At 43.1% G+C, this 13406-nt stretch overlaps 1 protein-coding gene across 2 annotated transcripts in view; it reads left to right on the forward strand.

The window, feature by feature from the left end:
* Positions 1-13406, forward strand: part of ULK2 (unc-51 like autophagy activating kinase 2) — a 255524-nt gene that overhangs the window by 17664 nt on the left and 224454 nt on the right. For both annotated transcript variants that reach the window (XM_029611375.1, XM_029611376.1), the window contains exons 2-3: positions 1287-1379; positions 2754-2795. In XM_029611375.1, coding sequence (XP_029467235.1) covers positions 1287-1379; positions 2754-2795 — 135 coding nt within the window. The remainder of the gene's footprint in view (positions 1-1286; positions 1380-2753; positions 2796-13406) is intronic.

Here is a 13406-nt window from a genome sequence, read left to right on the forward strand (position 1 = left end):
TTTACTTAGGGAATAGCCACTGCTATTAATTGCATCAGTAGCATGGGATCTTCTTAGTGTTTGGGTAATTGCCAGGTTGTTATGGCCTGGATTGGCCTCTGTTGGAAACAGGATGCTGGGCTTGATGGACCCTTGGTCTGACCCAGCATGGCAATTTCTTATGTTATGTTCTTACTGCTTCTGTTTGGTTGTTTTAGGCTCTTCTGCAGATTTCTGCTTTGTTCCAGTGTGTGCCCATAAGGTCAGGCTTTGGGACTCCTGAAACAAAAATCAGGGCTCCATCTATTGAAAGACTTTGGAAGGTGTTTTCAGCACATTCTTTTTGTCAGTTTTATAAGACCCCCAACCTTCCTTATAGTATTCTCATTTTGCTCCTTATTGTATATCAAGTGGACCCTCTGGCCAGCTTAAAAATTAGCTCTGTTTTGATGTCAGGGTTTGTCTTTGACATCCGGAAACTTATCTTTCAAGTTCCCTATGTGTACCTCCTGTACTCCTAATCGGTAAGCTTTCTCTTTTTTTTTTATTGTAAATTGTTTTATGGTGCCAAGAGGTACTTTTTTCAGTGTGTACATTTAATATACAGACATCATAAATATGGGGTATAAAATAAATCCAGTGATTGGGCACAGCTTTTAGGAAGCACTGGGTAGGGTCTGGTTTACAGCTGGGATTCCAGAACATTTTTAGAAATGTGGTTTATTAGCATAGACACCCATGGGGAATGTGTAGAAAGTGAGGCATTTTAATTGTAGTTCTTTCTTTAATTACAAATCCCAATGGACAACGTTTGGTGGGATAAAAGTACACTCTAAGAAAACAAAATCAGTTATGAAATGTCCAAAAAGGCAGTGCAGATATGTTTGGGGTTTTTTTTAGCATTACTGATAGTGACCACACAAATATAGCAAATTATAAGCCTTGATTACTAAGGCAATTTTCCCATTCTATATAAGTTTGGTATATCAGGTCCTATGTATTACATAGAAATAGTCTGATGGTTAAGACCATAATTCTAAAATGTTTTTATGTTTAATTTTATTTGTATTGATTGCAAATTGCTGAAGATAACTTATTAGGATCAGTGGAATATGTTTTCTTAGCTGTTTGTTTTTGTTAAAATATGCCATATGGCTCATCCAGTCTATGATTATCTCCTGTTACAATGTCAGACTCCATTTGATCTTTGACTTTCCCTTCATTTTGAAACTAAAGATCCTCTTGTATGGGTGAACACATTTTAAATAATTTGATTAGAGATAATATGCTATTTTTCTTCTTTTCAGAAAACAGACTGGGAAGTTGCCATTAAGAGCATTAACAAAAAGAATTTGTCAAAATCCCAAATCCTGCTGGGCAAAGAAATTAAAATCTTAAAGGTATGCTGATTTGGTTGTTTCATGTCTTGCACTTACATGTCTCTCTAAATGGACTGGGATCATGGCAAAGCAAAAAGCTGTCTATTGAGCTAAGAGTCTACCATAACTGATGTCATTGCAAATATAAACTACCTGTTTATTTTGTTTAAAGTAATGATTAAAGAATGAATTCAAATGTATAGAATGGGAGTAGTCAAAGGTTGGAGCATGATCTGGAATGGAGTCTGGGCATATGTTCTGAAATTACTACATCTAGGTGTTCACAATGACCATTCTGGGCACTGGGATAGGTCCCAAAATGGCCTTGCTGGGTATAAGCATGGGGGTCCGATGGCCCAGAGCAGGTACCTAAAATCCATTCTGGGTCCCACTATATCAAATTAAAAGTGGGGCAAAGACTCAGGGGCATTCTCATCGGTTATCGTATGAGATATTAGGTGTGTACTATGCCAGTTATTGTATACTAACCAGCATCATGCATTTCATTTTTTTAGTTTCTCTGAAAGATTTACTATGACTTCCTCTGGAGGTGTTTCCTGCTGTGATGACAGATTGTATTAAAAGCCAGATGCAAAACTGGTGCCAGCTTTGACATTCCAGGAAATGCCTTCCCATTGGTTGTGGCTCACTTTCCAATTCTCTAACTGCTTTTAACTTAATATTCTGGGTTTACACTTTTTCTTTATTGGTATACAGATTTGTCAATCAGAATTTGGGAATCATGTGCCTTTCATTTTTTAAAAGATTAGGGTTAAGCATACAGATTATAGCTATTATGTCATTGCTTTCCTTTCATGTTATGTGATATCGGGTTATTGATATTTGGAGTCCCTTCTTTCTGCCCTCTTATCATGGCACAGATACTTCTGGTTTATTAACATCTGAAAACTCTGCAGTTTAAGTGCATTTAGGTTTGCAGGATCAATTACTGTGTGTTTGAATTTTTATGGCACCATCTTAGGTCTGGAATTGATTCACTGTAATCTGTAGTTACCCTCAGTTTGAGGCATTTAAACGTTTTCCTACTATACATCTCAAAAATTGTTGTTAGCAGAGGTTTGAAACTTAGTGTGGAATACTGCCAAGGTCAAGGTATCAGTCCCAGTTATACTCAGGTGCACGATCAACCATAGAACTAAGATGGATAGATGGATTTCAACTTTTTCATACTGAATATTTCCTTGTTGCTGAAGGTCACTTAAGGCCTTATTAAGGCTTTTCTCTTGTTCTGTCTATGGGTAAAAAGATCTTGATGAATCGGGCCTTGTGTTTGAATGAATTCACTCCAGGATGTGTTCATTGATTTATTTTATATTACTCAAGTAATTACTTATTTAATATAGAGTGTCTTTCATGCAGTTGTCTCTTTTCTAGGAACTGCAGCACGAAAACATTGTGGCTCTCTATGATGTGCAGGTATGTATTTCTTGCTTTACTCTAAGATGTTGGTGCATCTGTTTAGCTAGAACAGACGCTTCCTGTTAAGGAGAGATGCCATTTGTGCCTAGATATAAGGAAAATCATTTCTGATTTTGTCCACACAATCTACTTATACTGATAACATCGATTAATCTAAAAATATGGAGCAGTGCATCCAAGGTAGTCATTGCAGGAAACTCAGCATGTTTTGGGTAGAAAGGTGATACCTTGGTGCTGTTCAGTGCATGTGCTCAGCTAATTTGTGCTGTCAGATGGTGCCTGTAAATAGTGAAAGCTAGTGCCATAGGCCGGTACAGATGCCCACCCATGATGCAACATTAGTGTCGGGCAGTTTTGTTTGGGTCATACATGGAACTGTTTGAGCGTGTAGTTGAGAGATTCAGTGTTTGCTACATGAATCACTCCAAAATTCCAGTAGAGTTTGTTAAAAGTCCACATTTCAAACAGTTGTTTAAATGGGATAAGAGTATTCAGGAAACTAACACAAATTTTAAGTTGGAACTCAGACATGTGATCCCAAAGCTATGTAAATGTGATATTTTAAAGTTCTGAAATGCTTCAGCTAGCAGCAATAGTTAACTGTCTGCTGTTGAGTGTGTTACATTGAATTCCAGTAAACGTTTGAGTTTTGAATTGCAATACTAGCACCACATTAACTGCTTTTGTTGCTGGCTGTACATTTATGTGGTTGTAAGTTGCATTAAATACTATTCACTTGAGATGCTAAGTGAGTCTGTTACTGATTTACTTGCTGACCAGGCTGAAGGGTTTGGCTGGGGTTGTGGTCTGTAGCCCCCTAACTGAGCATTTTGCTGCAATGGCCGGCTCTGTTCATTAGAAGGGATTTAAAAAGAGCAGAAAACTTCAAGTAGTTGCAAATGACTCTTGGCACTACAGTTAACAGGGGCTGTTTTCAAAGGAACAGGAAGAAAGTGCCTGGTTGAAAACTCGCGCACGCCTTTGTCTTATCATTTGGAAAGATGCCATTCAGGTGAAGGCTGTTCATGAGACAACTCATAGGATCAGATTCTCATTTCAGATTTGGTGAGAAGATATTTAACTTGCTCTTGTCTGATACAGAAAATCTTTTACCTGGCAAAATGATCTCTGATTCATTGATTTATTGTGAATAGGTAAAATCCTGTATTGGGAGAGTTACCGCCAGTGGCCGCCTTGAGAAAGACACTATCTCTTTGAAATGCTGAATATTTGAATCTTAAGCACTTTCTTTCTGAAAAACATATGAGCAGACATTAGTAGGCCAAAAGTGTTTTCTGCAAGTTGTCACCTGTGCTCTTATAGGCTGTATATTCTTTGTGTATTTTACTTTGTTTCCTTTTGTGACATCTGTGCAGCTGTTCTTCTAGAACAGTGGTTCTCAACCGGTGTGTCGCGAGACACCAGTGTGTCGCCACGATTCCTGGTCCTCCTCCGCCCGGGCTTAAAATGCTGTCAGCCCGGATAGAAAGCAGAACAGCTGGAGTCAGCGGCAACGGCATGGTCTCTTCTTCCTGGCCCCCCCACTGTTCCCGGAAGAGGAAGTGGTGAGCAGCGGGTGCGTGCGCGGGAAGACCGTGCTAGTGTGGTCAGCGTCGGCCCGAAGAACAGAAGAGGCGCGGCGGCCTGAGGAATGAGCAGCACAGCTTGGAGAAAAATGAAGAACGTCAACTCCTGTGGCTGATGGGACTCCTTTCTCCGCGAGTGCTGAAAATGAAGGAGGTTAGGGTTGGGAGAAGGCTGCTGCTAGTTCCTGCGAGGGAGAGAGAGTGAATGAGCAAGCATGTGTTTGAGATCCTGTGTGTGAGTGAGATAGCATGTATGTGAATGATTGAGAGCCTGTATATGTGAAAGAGAATATGTCTGTGATTGAGAGCCTGCCTATGAGAGAGAGAGCATGAATGTAAGTTTACAATTGGGAACCTGTATATGTGAAAGAATGTGTATGATTGAGATCCTTTGTGTGTGAGATCATGTTTGTATGGTTAAGAGCCTGTGTGTATAAGTAAGAGAGCATGTGTCTGTGTGTGATTGAGAGCTAGTTTAGGTGAGAGCATGTCGGCTATATGTGATTGAGTCCATGTGTAAATGAGAGAGAGAGCATGTTTGTAAGCATGTGAATGAGTCTGTGAGAGACAGCATGTATGTGTGTGATTGAAAGCCTGTGTGTAAGCGTGAAAGATAGACAGTGTGTGTAAATGTGTAAGAGAAAAAGCATGTATATATGTGTGACTGAGAGCATGTGTGTATAGGTGTGTAATTGAGAGCCAGTGTGACAGATCGCTGGTATGTGACTGAGAGAGGAGAAATTTCCAAGCAAACCACCCCTCCTCTGCTAATTCAAAACAATCTCAGGATACCTGGATATCAAAAGTTTCCAGGTATGCAGAGCAAAAAAATTTTTGTATCCTTATTTTTCATTACTGGGTCTTTGTCTGCTATTTTGAAATATTTTATTGGTATCTAGAAATTTTGAGTTTTTAATTGGATATTCCACTCATCAGCTGTTTAGAAATAATCTGTTCTTTTTGTTAGTATGCTTTTACTGCTACTGATTTTATATTTCTTGACTTGTTTTATAAGGATGAGTGTTTCTTTTTTCCTTTATTACACTGCATACAAAGACTCTGGCTTGTTGCGATTTCCAATTCAGTTTTTGTCTGCATGCTTCTAGTTATGAGTTTTGGTCTCTTTATTCTTTGTTATGGGAGGGTCAGCACATGTGATTTAGGTGAGGTTTTCTGCTGGCGTGTAGTTTCCGTGTAGGGCTCTATAGCAGCCTGGCTTGGTCCGTTTTCCTAATAGGAGGTGTATTGGTGTCTTAAGGCCTGGTGTAATATTTTCAGTTTTGCCTTTTCTTAGGTAAGGTGGTTACTGTTTTAAGTGCTGGAAATTGGTGCTGTTTTGGTGTGGGATGTTTACTATTTATGCAATTTCTGTTCAGACAGAATATGTATCTTTTCCTTGTCATTTTAAACAATAAAAATAATTACCGGACCTTTACTTTTTATTTCTGCCGTGAATTGTAATGAGCAGTGTGTCACACATGTGAGCGTGGCCTGTTGGGTGTGTCACGATGAGAAAAAGGTTGAGAACCATTGCTCTAGAACATTGTGGTGATTCAGAAAGATGTCCCGTTTAAGACGTTTGGGCCTGTTTGTGCACAAATACTCCTGATTAACCACATAACATTTAACCTCTTTAGAATATGTAACCAGCTGATTTGAGCAGGTACAATGAAGTCTGTAACCAGTACATTGGGTTTTACTGTATTTGCAGCTCTTGGCTTTCATATTCATGAATATTGTTCAAGGCTTAATGACCCTCACAAGCTCTGTGTATAGCAAGTCTTCTAGATTCCACACTCCTCTTCACTTTCCCATCCTACCCATTACATCAGATTCAGTTTTATGATTTAAAGTTTGTCGGAGGGTAGTCAAATGTCCATCAAGCCTGCAAAGAATTTCAGCCATACCCATTCTGTTGCTTTACATCTTGCACTCTCCATCTGCTTTGATAGTGCATTTTCTGCACCAAAAGCATTTCTCTGCATTCAGACAGGTTAATTCACAACCAGTGGGTTATGCCCCTCTACCAGCAGATGGAGACAGAGCAAAGCTGACATCACAGTATATATACCCCAGCACTGACAGTTTGCCAGTATTCTGTCTCCAGCAGGTGGTGGATGTGCATCTCCCTACTGGGGATTGCTTGTTTAAAAAAAAAAAAAAAAAAAAAGAGGAGATTAATCCGACCACTTCTTCTGAGGTGATACCTTGTGATTCCTCCCTCTGAATTCTCCTGAGGTGATATCTGATCTCTCCCTCAGTTGAGTGCCTTGGTCTGGTAGTTGGTTTTCTGGCATGGACTTAGCTGAGAGGCTAGCGGGTGCAGGAAGCAGAGTGCAGCAGTGAAGGCATTAGCCCTCTCCCCCCGCAGCTGGAGACAGACTCTGTACTTGGCCAGGACAGACTGAAATCCAGGTATGGGAATGTGTTTAAAAAAAAAAAAAGAATTTTAGGGACTCCTCTCCCCCTCTTCTGGTCTGGTCTCCGAGCCTTGGCGCGCCAATCAGATGTTCCTGCCTCTGAGTGGATTGGAGAGTCACAGTTCTAGCAGATTGAACAGCCTTTTGGCTAGGCCCCACTCTCAGGTTTCTATTGAGATGCTGTGTGGTAGGCTGCAGCAGTGTTCGTGCGCCTGCTGTGCAAGTATGCTGTGAAACAGTGACTGACATTGATTCGTGCCTGCATGTTCAGGTCGTCTGGACCATGCGGATTGGACGTCCCAAATTTTGAATGTCAGTAGTACTAGCGTTCATTGGATCTTAATGCTTCAGCTCTTCATCTTTATGAAAGTACATGCTTTTGGGATATCCTATCTCAAATATAGGCATCCTAATTTTGAGTGTCCTGTGCGGGCTTGCCTTATACGGACACACAGTTGCATGCACAATTGTTAGATGCTTGTTTATAAGATTGCTGCTAGTGGAGGCTTATTCATGGCACCAGTAGCAGTGAAACCTAAGTGTCTTGCAATTTGCAGTGCTTGCCATATTCGGGCATCACAACAGTATCCCCTCTAATCTTGGCAGTGTTTCCTAGGGGGCTCAGGGAGATTTGTCTCCCGCTGATTTTGTTGAGCTCTGCTCTTCCCAGCATAATGCATGAATGGGCCTGGAGGAGGATCTGTCAGAAGTTTCCTAGAAGGTTTTTGTTGTGTAGGGCTTCCTCCTTCTCCTGGTCTCCGTGCTCTATGCACCCATCCGACATTCATTCCACTCCATGGGAGATTGAGGGACTTGAGCAGCCTCCTTAGGCTAGGCCCCACTCCGCTTTCCTCTGTGCACAAGTAGTACTATGCGCTTAAGTTTTTTGGGCGCCTAGGTTGAGTGCATATAAAAAAAAAAAAAAAGCTAGACACATGCCTCCGGCTGACTCTCAGCGTCATAATGGCGCCTGTACCTAAGAAGCCTAAGCGTCTTGATCTTTGCACTTCTTGTCATATTCAGGCTTCTCAACCAGGAGTGCCTGCTAACTTGTGCCAGTGTTGTTTGGAGGCTCGGGGATAGTTGTCTTTTCTGGTTTCACTAAGCCTGGTGCTTCCCAGCTGGATGTGGGTCTGGGTAAAGACGTCTCAGGTGGGGTGCCTGATTTTGGAACTCCCCTATTTCCTCAGCAGCAAGTTGGAGAAATTGTCCAGTAAGTGGGGTGAATCTCCGGTTCCTTTTTTGCCAGAGGATAAAAAGCAGGCGCAGTGCTCCGAGAGGTTGTGCTCTGTTTGCATCAGAGGACAACAGGAAAGTATAAAACATCTGCTCCATTTGTCAAAGCAAGTTAAGATTCGTTCCAAATGCTTTCTGCTCAGATGGGATGCAGATCTGTTGCATGCTTTTACACATCTCCCTGTTTATGGCAAAAACAGTGCAGAAGGCACTCAAGGACTTAGGTGCCACCTGATCCTCGTTGCTCCAGCATGGCCCAGACAAACATGGTTCTTGTACCTGGTCTGATTTACAGTCAATCCTCTGATCCCTCTGGGATCTGGATCCAACTTTGCTTACTCAGGTTGTCTGTTATCCAAACATTCCTTCTTTCAACGGCATGGATGTTCAGCGCTTGCTTGTTTCTTCAACAATGAAGTTGAGGATATTGTGATTTCTACCGGGAAGCCTTAAACTAGAAGGAAGAGATTTTCTTCGTGGTGTTAAGCTCATTGGACCCGTTTGCCTGCAAGCCAAAGGAGTTGTTCCAGTACTTATTCCTCTCCTCAAGTGTCAGTACGTCTTTGGTCAAAGTATATCTTAGTGCCATTGTGGCTTACCAAGTTCAAGTGGATGGCAAACCAATATTCGTACATGCTTTAATGACAAATTGCATGAAAGGCTTTTGGCAGACGAGACCTCTGGTTGCCATGGTTTCTCAATGTTGTACTGGTGCAGTGAATGAAGTTAGTTGGCTTCTTTCAAGCTTCTCACCTGGAAAACAGTGTTCCTAGTCATTGTCAACTAGAAGTGTCAATGAGCTTCAAGCATTGGTTCATTACATACTGTATGTGCAGTTTTTCCACTACGGAGTGGTATTCCACACTCGCCCCAAATTTTTGCTAAAAGTACTCTCAGCTTTTCATCTGAATCTAGCCATTGTTACCCTCATTCTTTCCAAGACCTTATGCACATTCATTGGACTGCAGAAGGACCTTTGCTTATAACTGAAGAGAACTAGACCACAACATTGGGCTTCTCAGCTTTTCTTCTTTCAATCCTAACAAACTAGGAATAGCGGCTGCCAAGTGCAAGCTGTCCATCTGGCTAGCAGACTGTATTGCACATTGCTATGCTCTGGCTGGCCTTCAGATCATACTTTGTCAAGGCTCATCAAGTAAGAGCCATGGCTACCTCCAGTGGCTCATCTGCGAGTGCTTATTGAACATTTGCAAAACTGCTGCTTGATTGTCACACTTCTGTTTGGGCAATCTATCAAGAAGTGAGGAGATAGTTTGGGCAAGCAGGTTTGCCTGTTTACCCAGTAGTCCACTCTCCATGGTGAGGTCCAGGTTTCTTTTCAGTAAGACTCCACTGCTGTCCTCTGCTTGGAACTACCCATGTGTCATGGCTAATTTAGCCCTGCTTGTCTATTGGAGAAAGCAAACTTGCTTTCACCAAACAGAGTTTTCCATAGACAGGATGAATTAATCAGTCTCCCTGGAGAGTCAACTGTCTAAAGCTAAGCTCTGCAGTCAGCTAAGAGGCTGAGGCAGCATGCATGCAGGAACCTCTGTACATGCTCAGTAGAGAAGCTCTATGAGCTAGGAGAGTCTGTTTGGTGCTATTAGATGTCATCCACCTATCATGGAGAATTTCTTCCTTTGTGGAGAATTCAGTTTGCTTTCTAGCATTTTATTCTGAAGAGCAAAATGGGTGTGGCTTGCATTTTTAAGTAGCAACAGTTAAGTGAAGAAAGTCATCCTGGTGTTCCATCTATTGAGGTGAATAAGAAACCAAGGGGAAGGGGAAGAAGGGAGTTAGAAGACAGATCATATTGCATGCAGCTAGGGTAGGAGTAGGAGCTTGTCTCTTCCCTTGTAAAATGCCATATTTTGTTTGCTGCTTTTGGTCTTTGTACAATAGTTGATCAGTGTTACTCAATCTGTCTTGTTCAGATCCCGATATAAGGTGTGGGTTAAAACTGTGCACAAACTCAATGCAAGGTTCAACTCGCATGTTTAACAGCCAATGCTGTAAGCTAATTGTATGCTAATGATTGAGAGTGTGAGCTGACTGGAAAATGTGTGCACAAACCGGAATTAAAGTCTAAAACTACATTTGGTTTAGCATCCTGGCATGGAAATTCTTGCATTAATTACCCCCAGAAATCAGAGGTGTGCTGGCTTAATTCAAGTGTTCTTTACACTGTAAATTTTACTCCTGGTCCAAGTGGAGTAACATTTCCACTGCTAGTGTTAGGCCTTGAGCAGAAACCAGATTTCCAGCACCAGGACCTGTAATCGGGATTTATGAACAGAAGACATGCTTTGAGCAAACACAACATGTTCTCGGAGGACAAGCAGCATGGTAGTTCTCACATGAGTAACATCGGATGGAGCCCGGCACAGACCTTTGATCTCAAAGATTCTAGAACTTTCAAACATGCCCTACTGAGCATGTGCAGCTGTAGTCATCACCCTGCCCCCTAGGCAGAGTCCCTCAGTCGTTCCGTCCCCCCCCCCCCCCCCCCCCCCCCCCGTGGTGCCCTGTGGTTGCGAAAGCCTTGTCACGGTATTCAGCTTTGCTCTGTCCTCAGTTTTTGTAGGTGATTTTTTTTCTAGAGCTGCAGCTGTTTCTTTCCTTTACCTAGTTTATTTCTTTTCATTTTTCTTTCCTCTTTCTGCCAGCTGCATGGCTGGCCTTAGTTGTACAGTCTGGCAGGGTCTATTTCTATCCCTTAAAAAAAATACTGCACCAGCAGTTTAATATGTGTCCTCTCCTTGTTCTGTCTGTTTTTGTACCTTGTCAGGTGCTGACAGGACGGACTGCAGTTTGTGGGTGATCCGTGTAGGCTGATCCTGGGGACTTGCCTGAATTCTACCCGGGCAAGAGTTCCATGTCGTTTCACTGATTTGATTGACATCGATGGAGGTTCAGACAGTGCAGAGATTGAGGACCACACTGTTCCTGTAGGGGGGAGAACTCATCCTCACCCATTCAAAGGAACTAGTCTCTACAGGCAGATCCCTGGATAACATAGCCTTCCTCCTGCTTGCCGTATGCAGTGCAGTTCTTGTGAGAGGGCTAGCAGGAGCCTGGGCAAGCAGCTTGCTGCTGCACTTTGGGTGCCATTCCAATAACTGTTGCCCTTGCACTTCTGTGACCAGTGCACTGTTGCTCTAATGCATCAATGTTAGGACCTCATCAGGGACTAGGACTGCCATTGAGCACCATGGTCACCCTTGATGCTGTTGAGGTGCCAGGGTGCCCTTGATGCCGTTGGGGTGTGTGACTGCCCTCGATGCTGAAAGGGCCTAATGTACCATAGGCATTTGTGGACGTGAGGCATTGGAGTCATCAAGCACCTTGGGCTTTCGAGATGGCAGAGTAGTCCATGCCGTGGATGCCACAGGGCCCATCCATTCCATGCTGAGGATGCCTCCCCCCCCCCCGATGCTGTCGAGGGGTGTGGCATCCCAGAGGCCATCGACTGCCGAGGTTCTTGGGTGCCCTCGAGCAATTGAAGCCCTTGAGCAGCAGGGACTTTGGTCTTAAATGGATCGAGCACTGGGATTGCCCTTTACTCAAGGCACCCTGTTATGCTGAGGCATACAGGCTTAGTGGTCTGGCACCCTCGAGGCGCCTTGGTGGTGTCCTGACTGAGCACTGAAAGAGCATTGTGCTGTCCCTTCATTGGACTTTGGCTATTAGGCACCATGGATGCTGAAGATCTTGGGGGCCCTGAGTAGCTGGGAAGCATTGGAGGCCCCATCTGAATTTGTGCACCTTTGGTGTTAATGAGCGCTAGCGCTCATTATTGTCAGCCGTAGCCATTGGTGAGGGATGCCATCGAACTCGCAGCATCGATGCCCTCAGATGGATAGGGGAGCAGTCAATGGCACTGGTAATCATCTGTTCCTTTGGGCACCGATGAGATGTCGGGGCTGTAGAGCCTCTGCCTGCAGGTGCCCTTAGCATCCTTGGTACTGCCAGTCTATCAGTGCTGCCGGGCTGTTGACCAGCCTCTTGGAATGTTATCGGGTACTGGAGGGGTTGACACCATAGAATGCCACCCATGCCATACCCAGAGCCCCAATGGTATTTATTTAACAGCTTTTCTATACCGACATTAGAATGCACATCATATCGGGTTACATCTCAACAGTAGGTGGAAAATACAATGAACAGGCGTGGGAGGGACAACAGTAGAAACTCGAGGGCAGGAGGCTCTAGGGGGAGCCTGAAAATTGAACTAGAGAAGTAACAACTCGAGAGGTAACATATTTACATGATGCAAATTACTTGGAGCGAGTCAAAGATAACAGAAGCAGGAGAAGAGGGTGAGAGAGGTATGTGGAGTTAGTCTGGAAAAGCCTGGTGGAAGAGCCAAGTCTTTAGCATTTTCCTGAATTTAGTATGGAAAGGCTTCAGGCGGAGGTTTGTGGGTAGGGCATTCCAGTGAGTTGGGCCAGCAATTGAGAGCACTGTCCCTTGTTGCTGTGAGATGGGCCTTCTTGAGGGGTGGGACTTGTAGGGTGCCTTTGAGATTTGCTGTAGTGGGGTGAGTGGATTGTGTGGATTGGAGTGGTTCGCTGAGCCAAGAGGAATTATTTGTGGTTGGATTTGTGTATGATAGTGAGTTTTGAATAGGATGTGTGATGGGATGGGGAGCCAATGGAGGTCTTTGAGGATGGGGGTTATGTGGTCTGATTTGCGTGCGTTCATGATTATCCTTGCAGTGGCATTCTGTAGAATTTGGAGAGGTTTGGTGGAGTAGGGAAGGCCAAGGTACAAGGAATTGCAGTAATCCAGCTTGGATGATAGGGTGGATTGGATGACAGTTCTGAGATCGTGTGTGTGAAGGAGTGGCTTGAGCTTTTTTATAACATTGAGCTTGTAAAAGCCTTCTTTTAGGACGGAGTTAATGTTTTTTTAGGTTTAGATGTGGATCAATTATTTTATTTGTGTTTTTCTATACCAGCATTTGCGATAGGTATCACATGATGTGATACCTATCGCGAATGCTGGTATAGAATTTACAAAGTTTACAATTAACAAAGGGGTGTAAAAAGATACAGTAAGAACATTAACAGGTGCGGAACGAAAATGTTGCAGTTACAATAAAACAGGGAAATACACAACTGGGAGCAGTGAAAAGTCGATAGGAATTTAACAGAGAAGAACAAATTTATAAATTTATGGTATTTACTAAGTTATGGAATTTCGCAAAGATATTGTTTACCATGTTAAGGTAAAGTCTGAGAGTCTGTTAATGGTGAGTTAAGGTTCAGTTGGGGTCTGGAAAGGCTTTCTTAAATAGCCAGGTTTTGAGTCTTTTCCTGAATGTTGGAAGGCAGGGTTCCTGTCGCAGATCCGGTGGAATG

This window comes from Rhinatrema bivittatum, chromosome 8 (assembly GCF_901001135.1).
Source record: "Rhinatrema bivittatum chromosome 8, aRhiBiv1.1, whole genome shotgun sequence".
NCBI lineage: Eukaryota > Metazoa > Chordata > Amphibia > Gymnophiona > Rhinatrematidae > Rhinatrema > Rhinatrema bivittatum.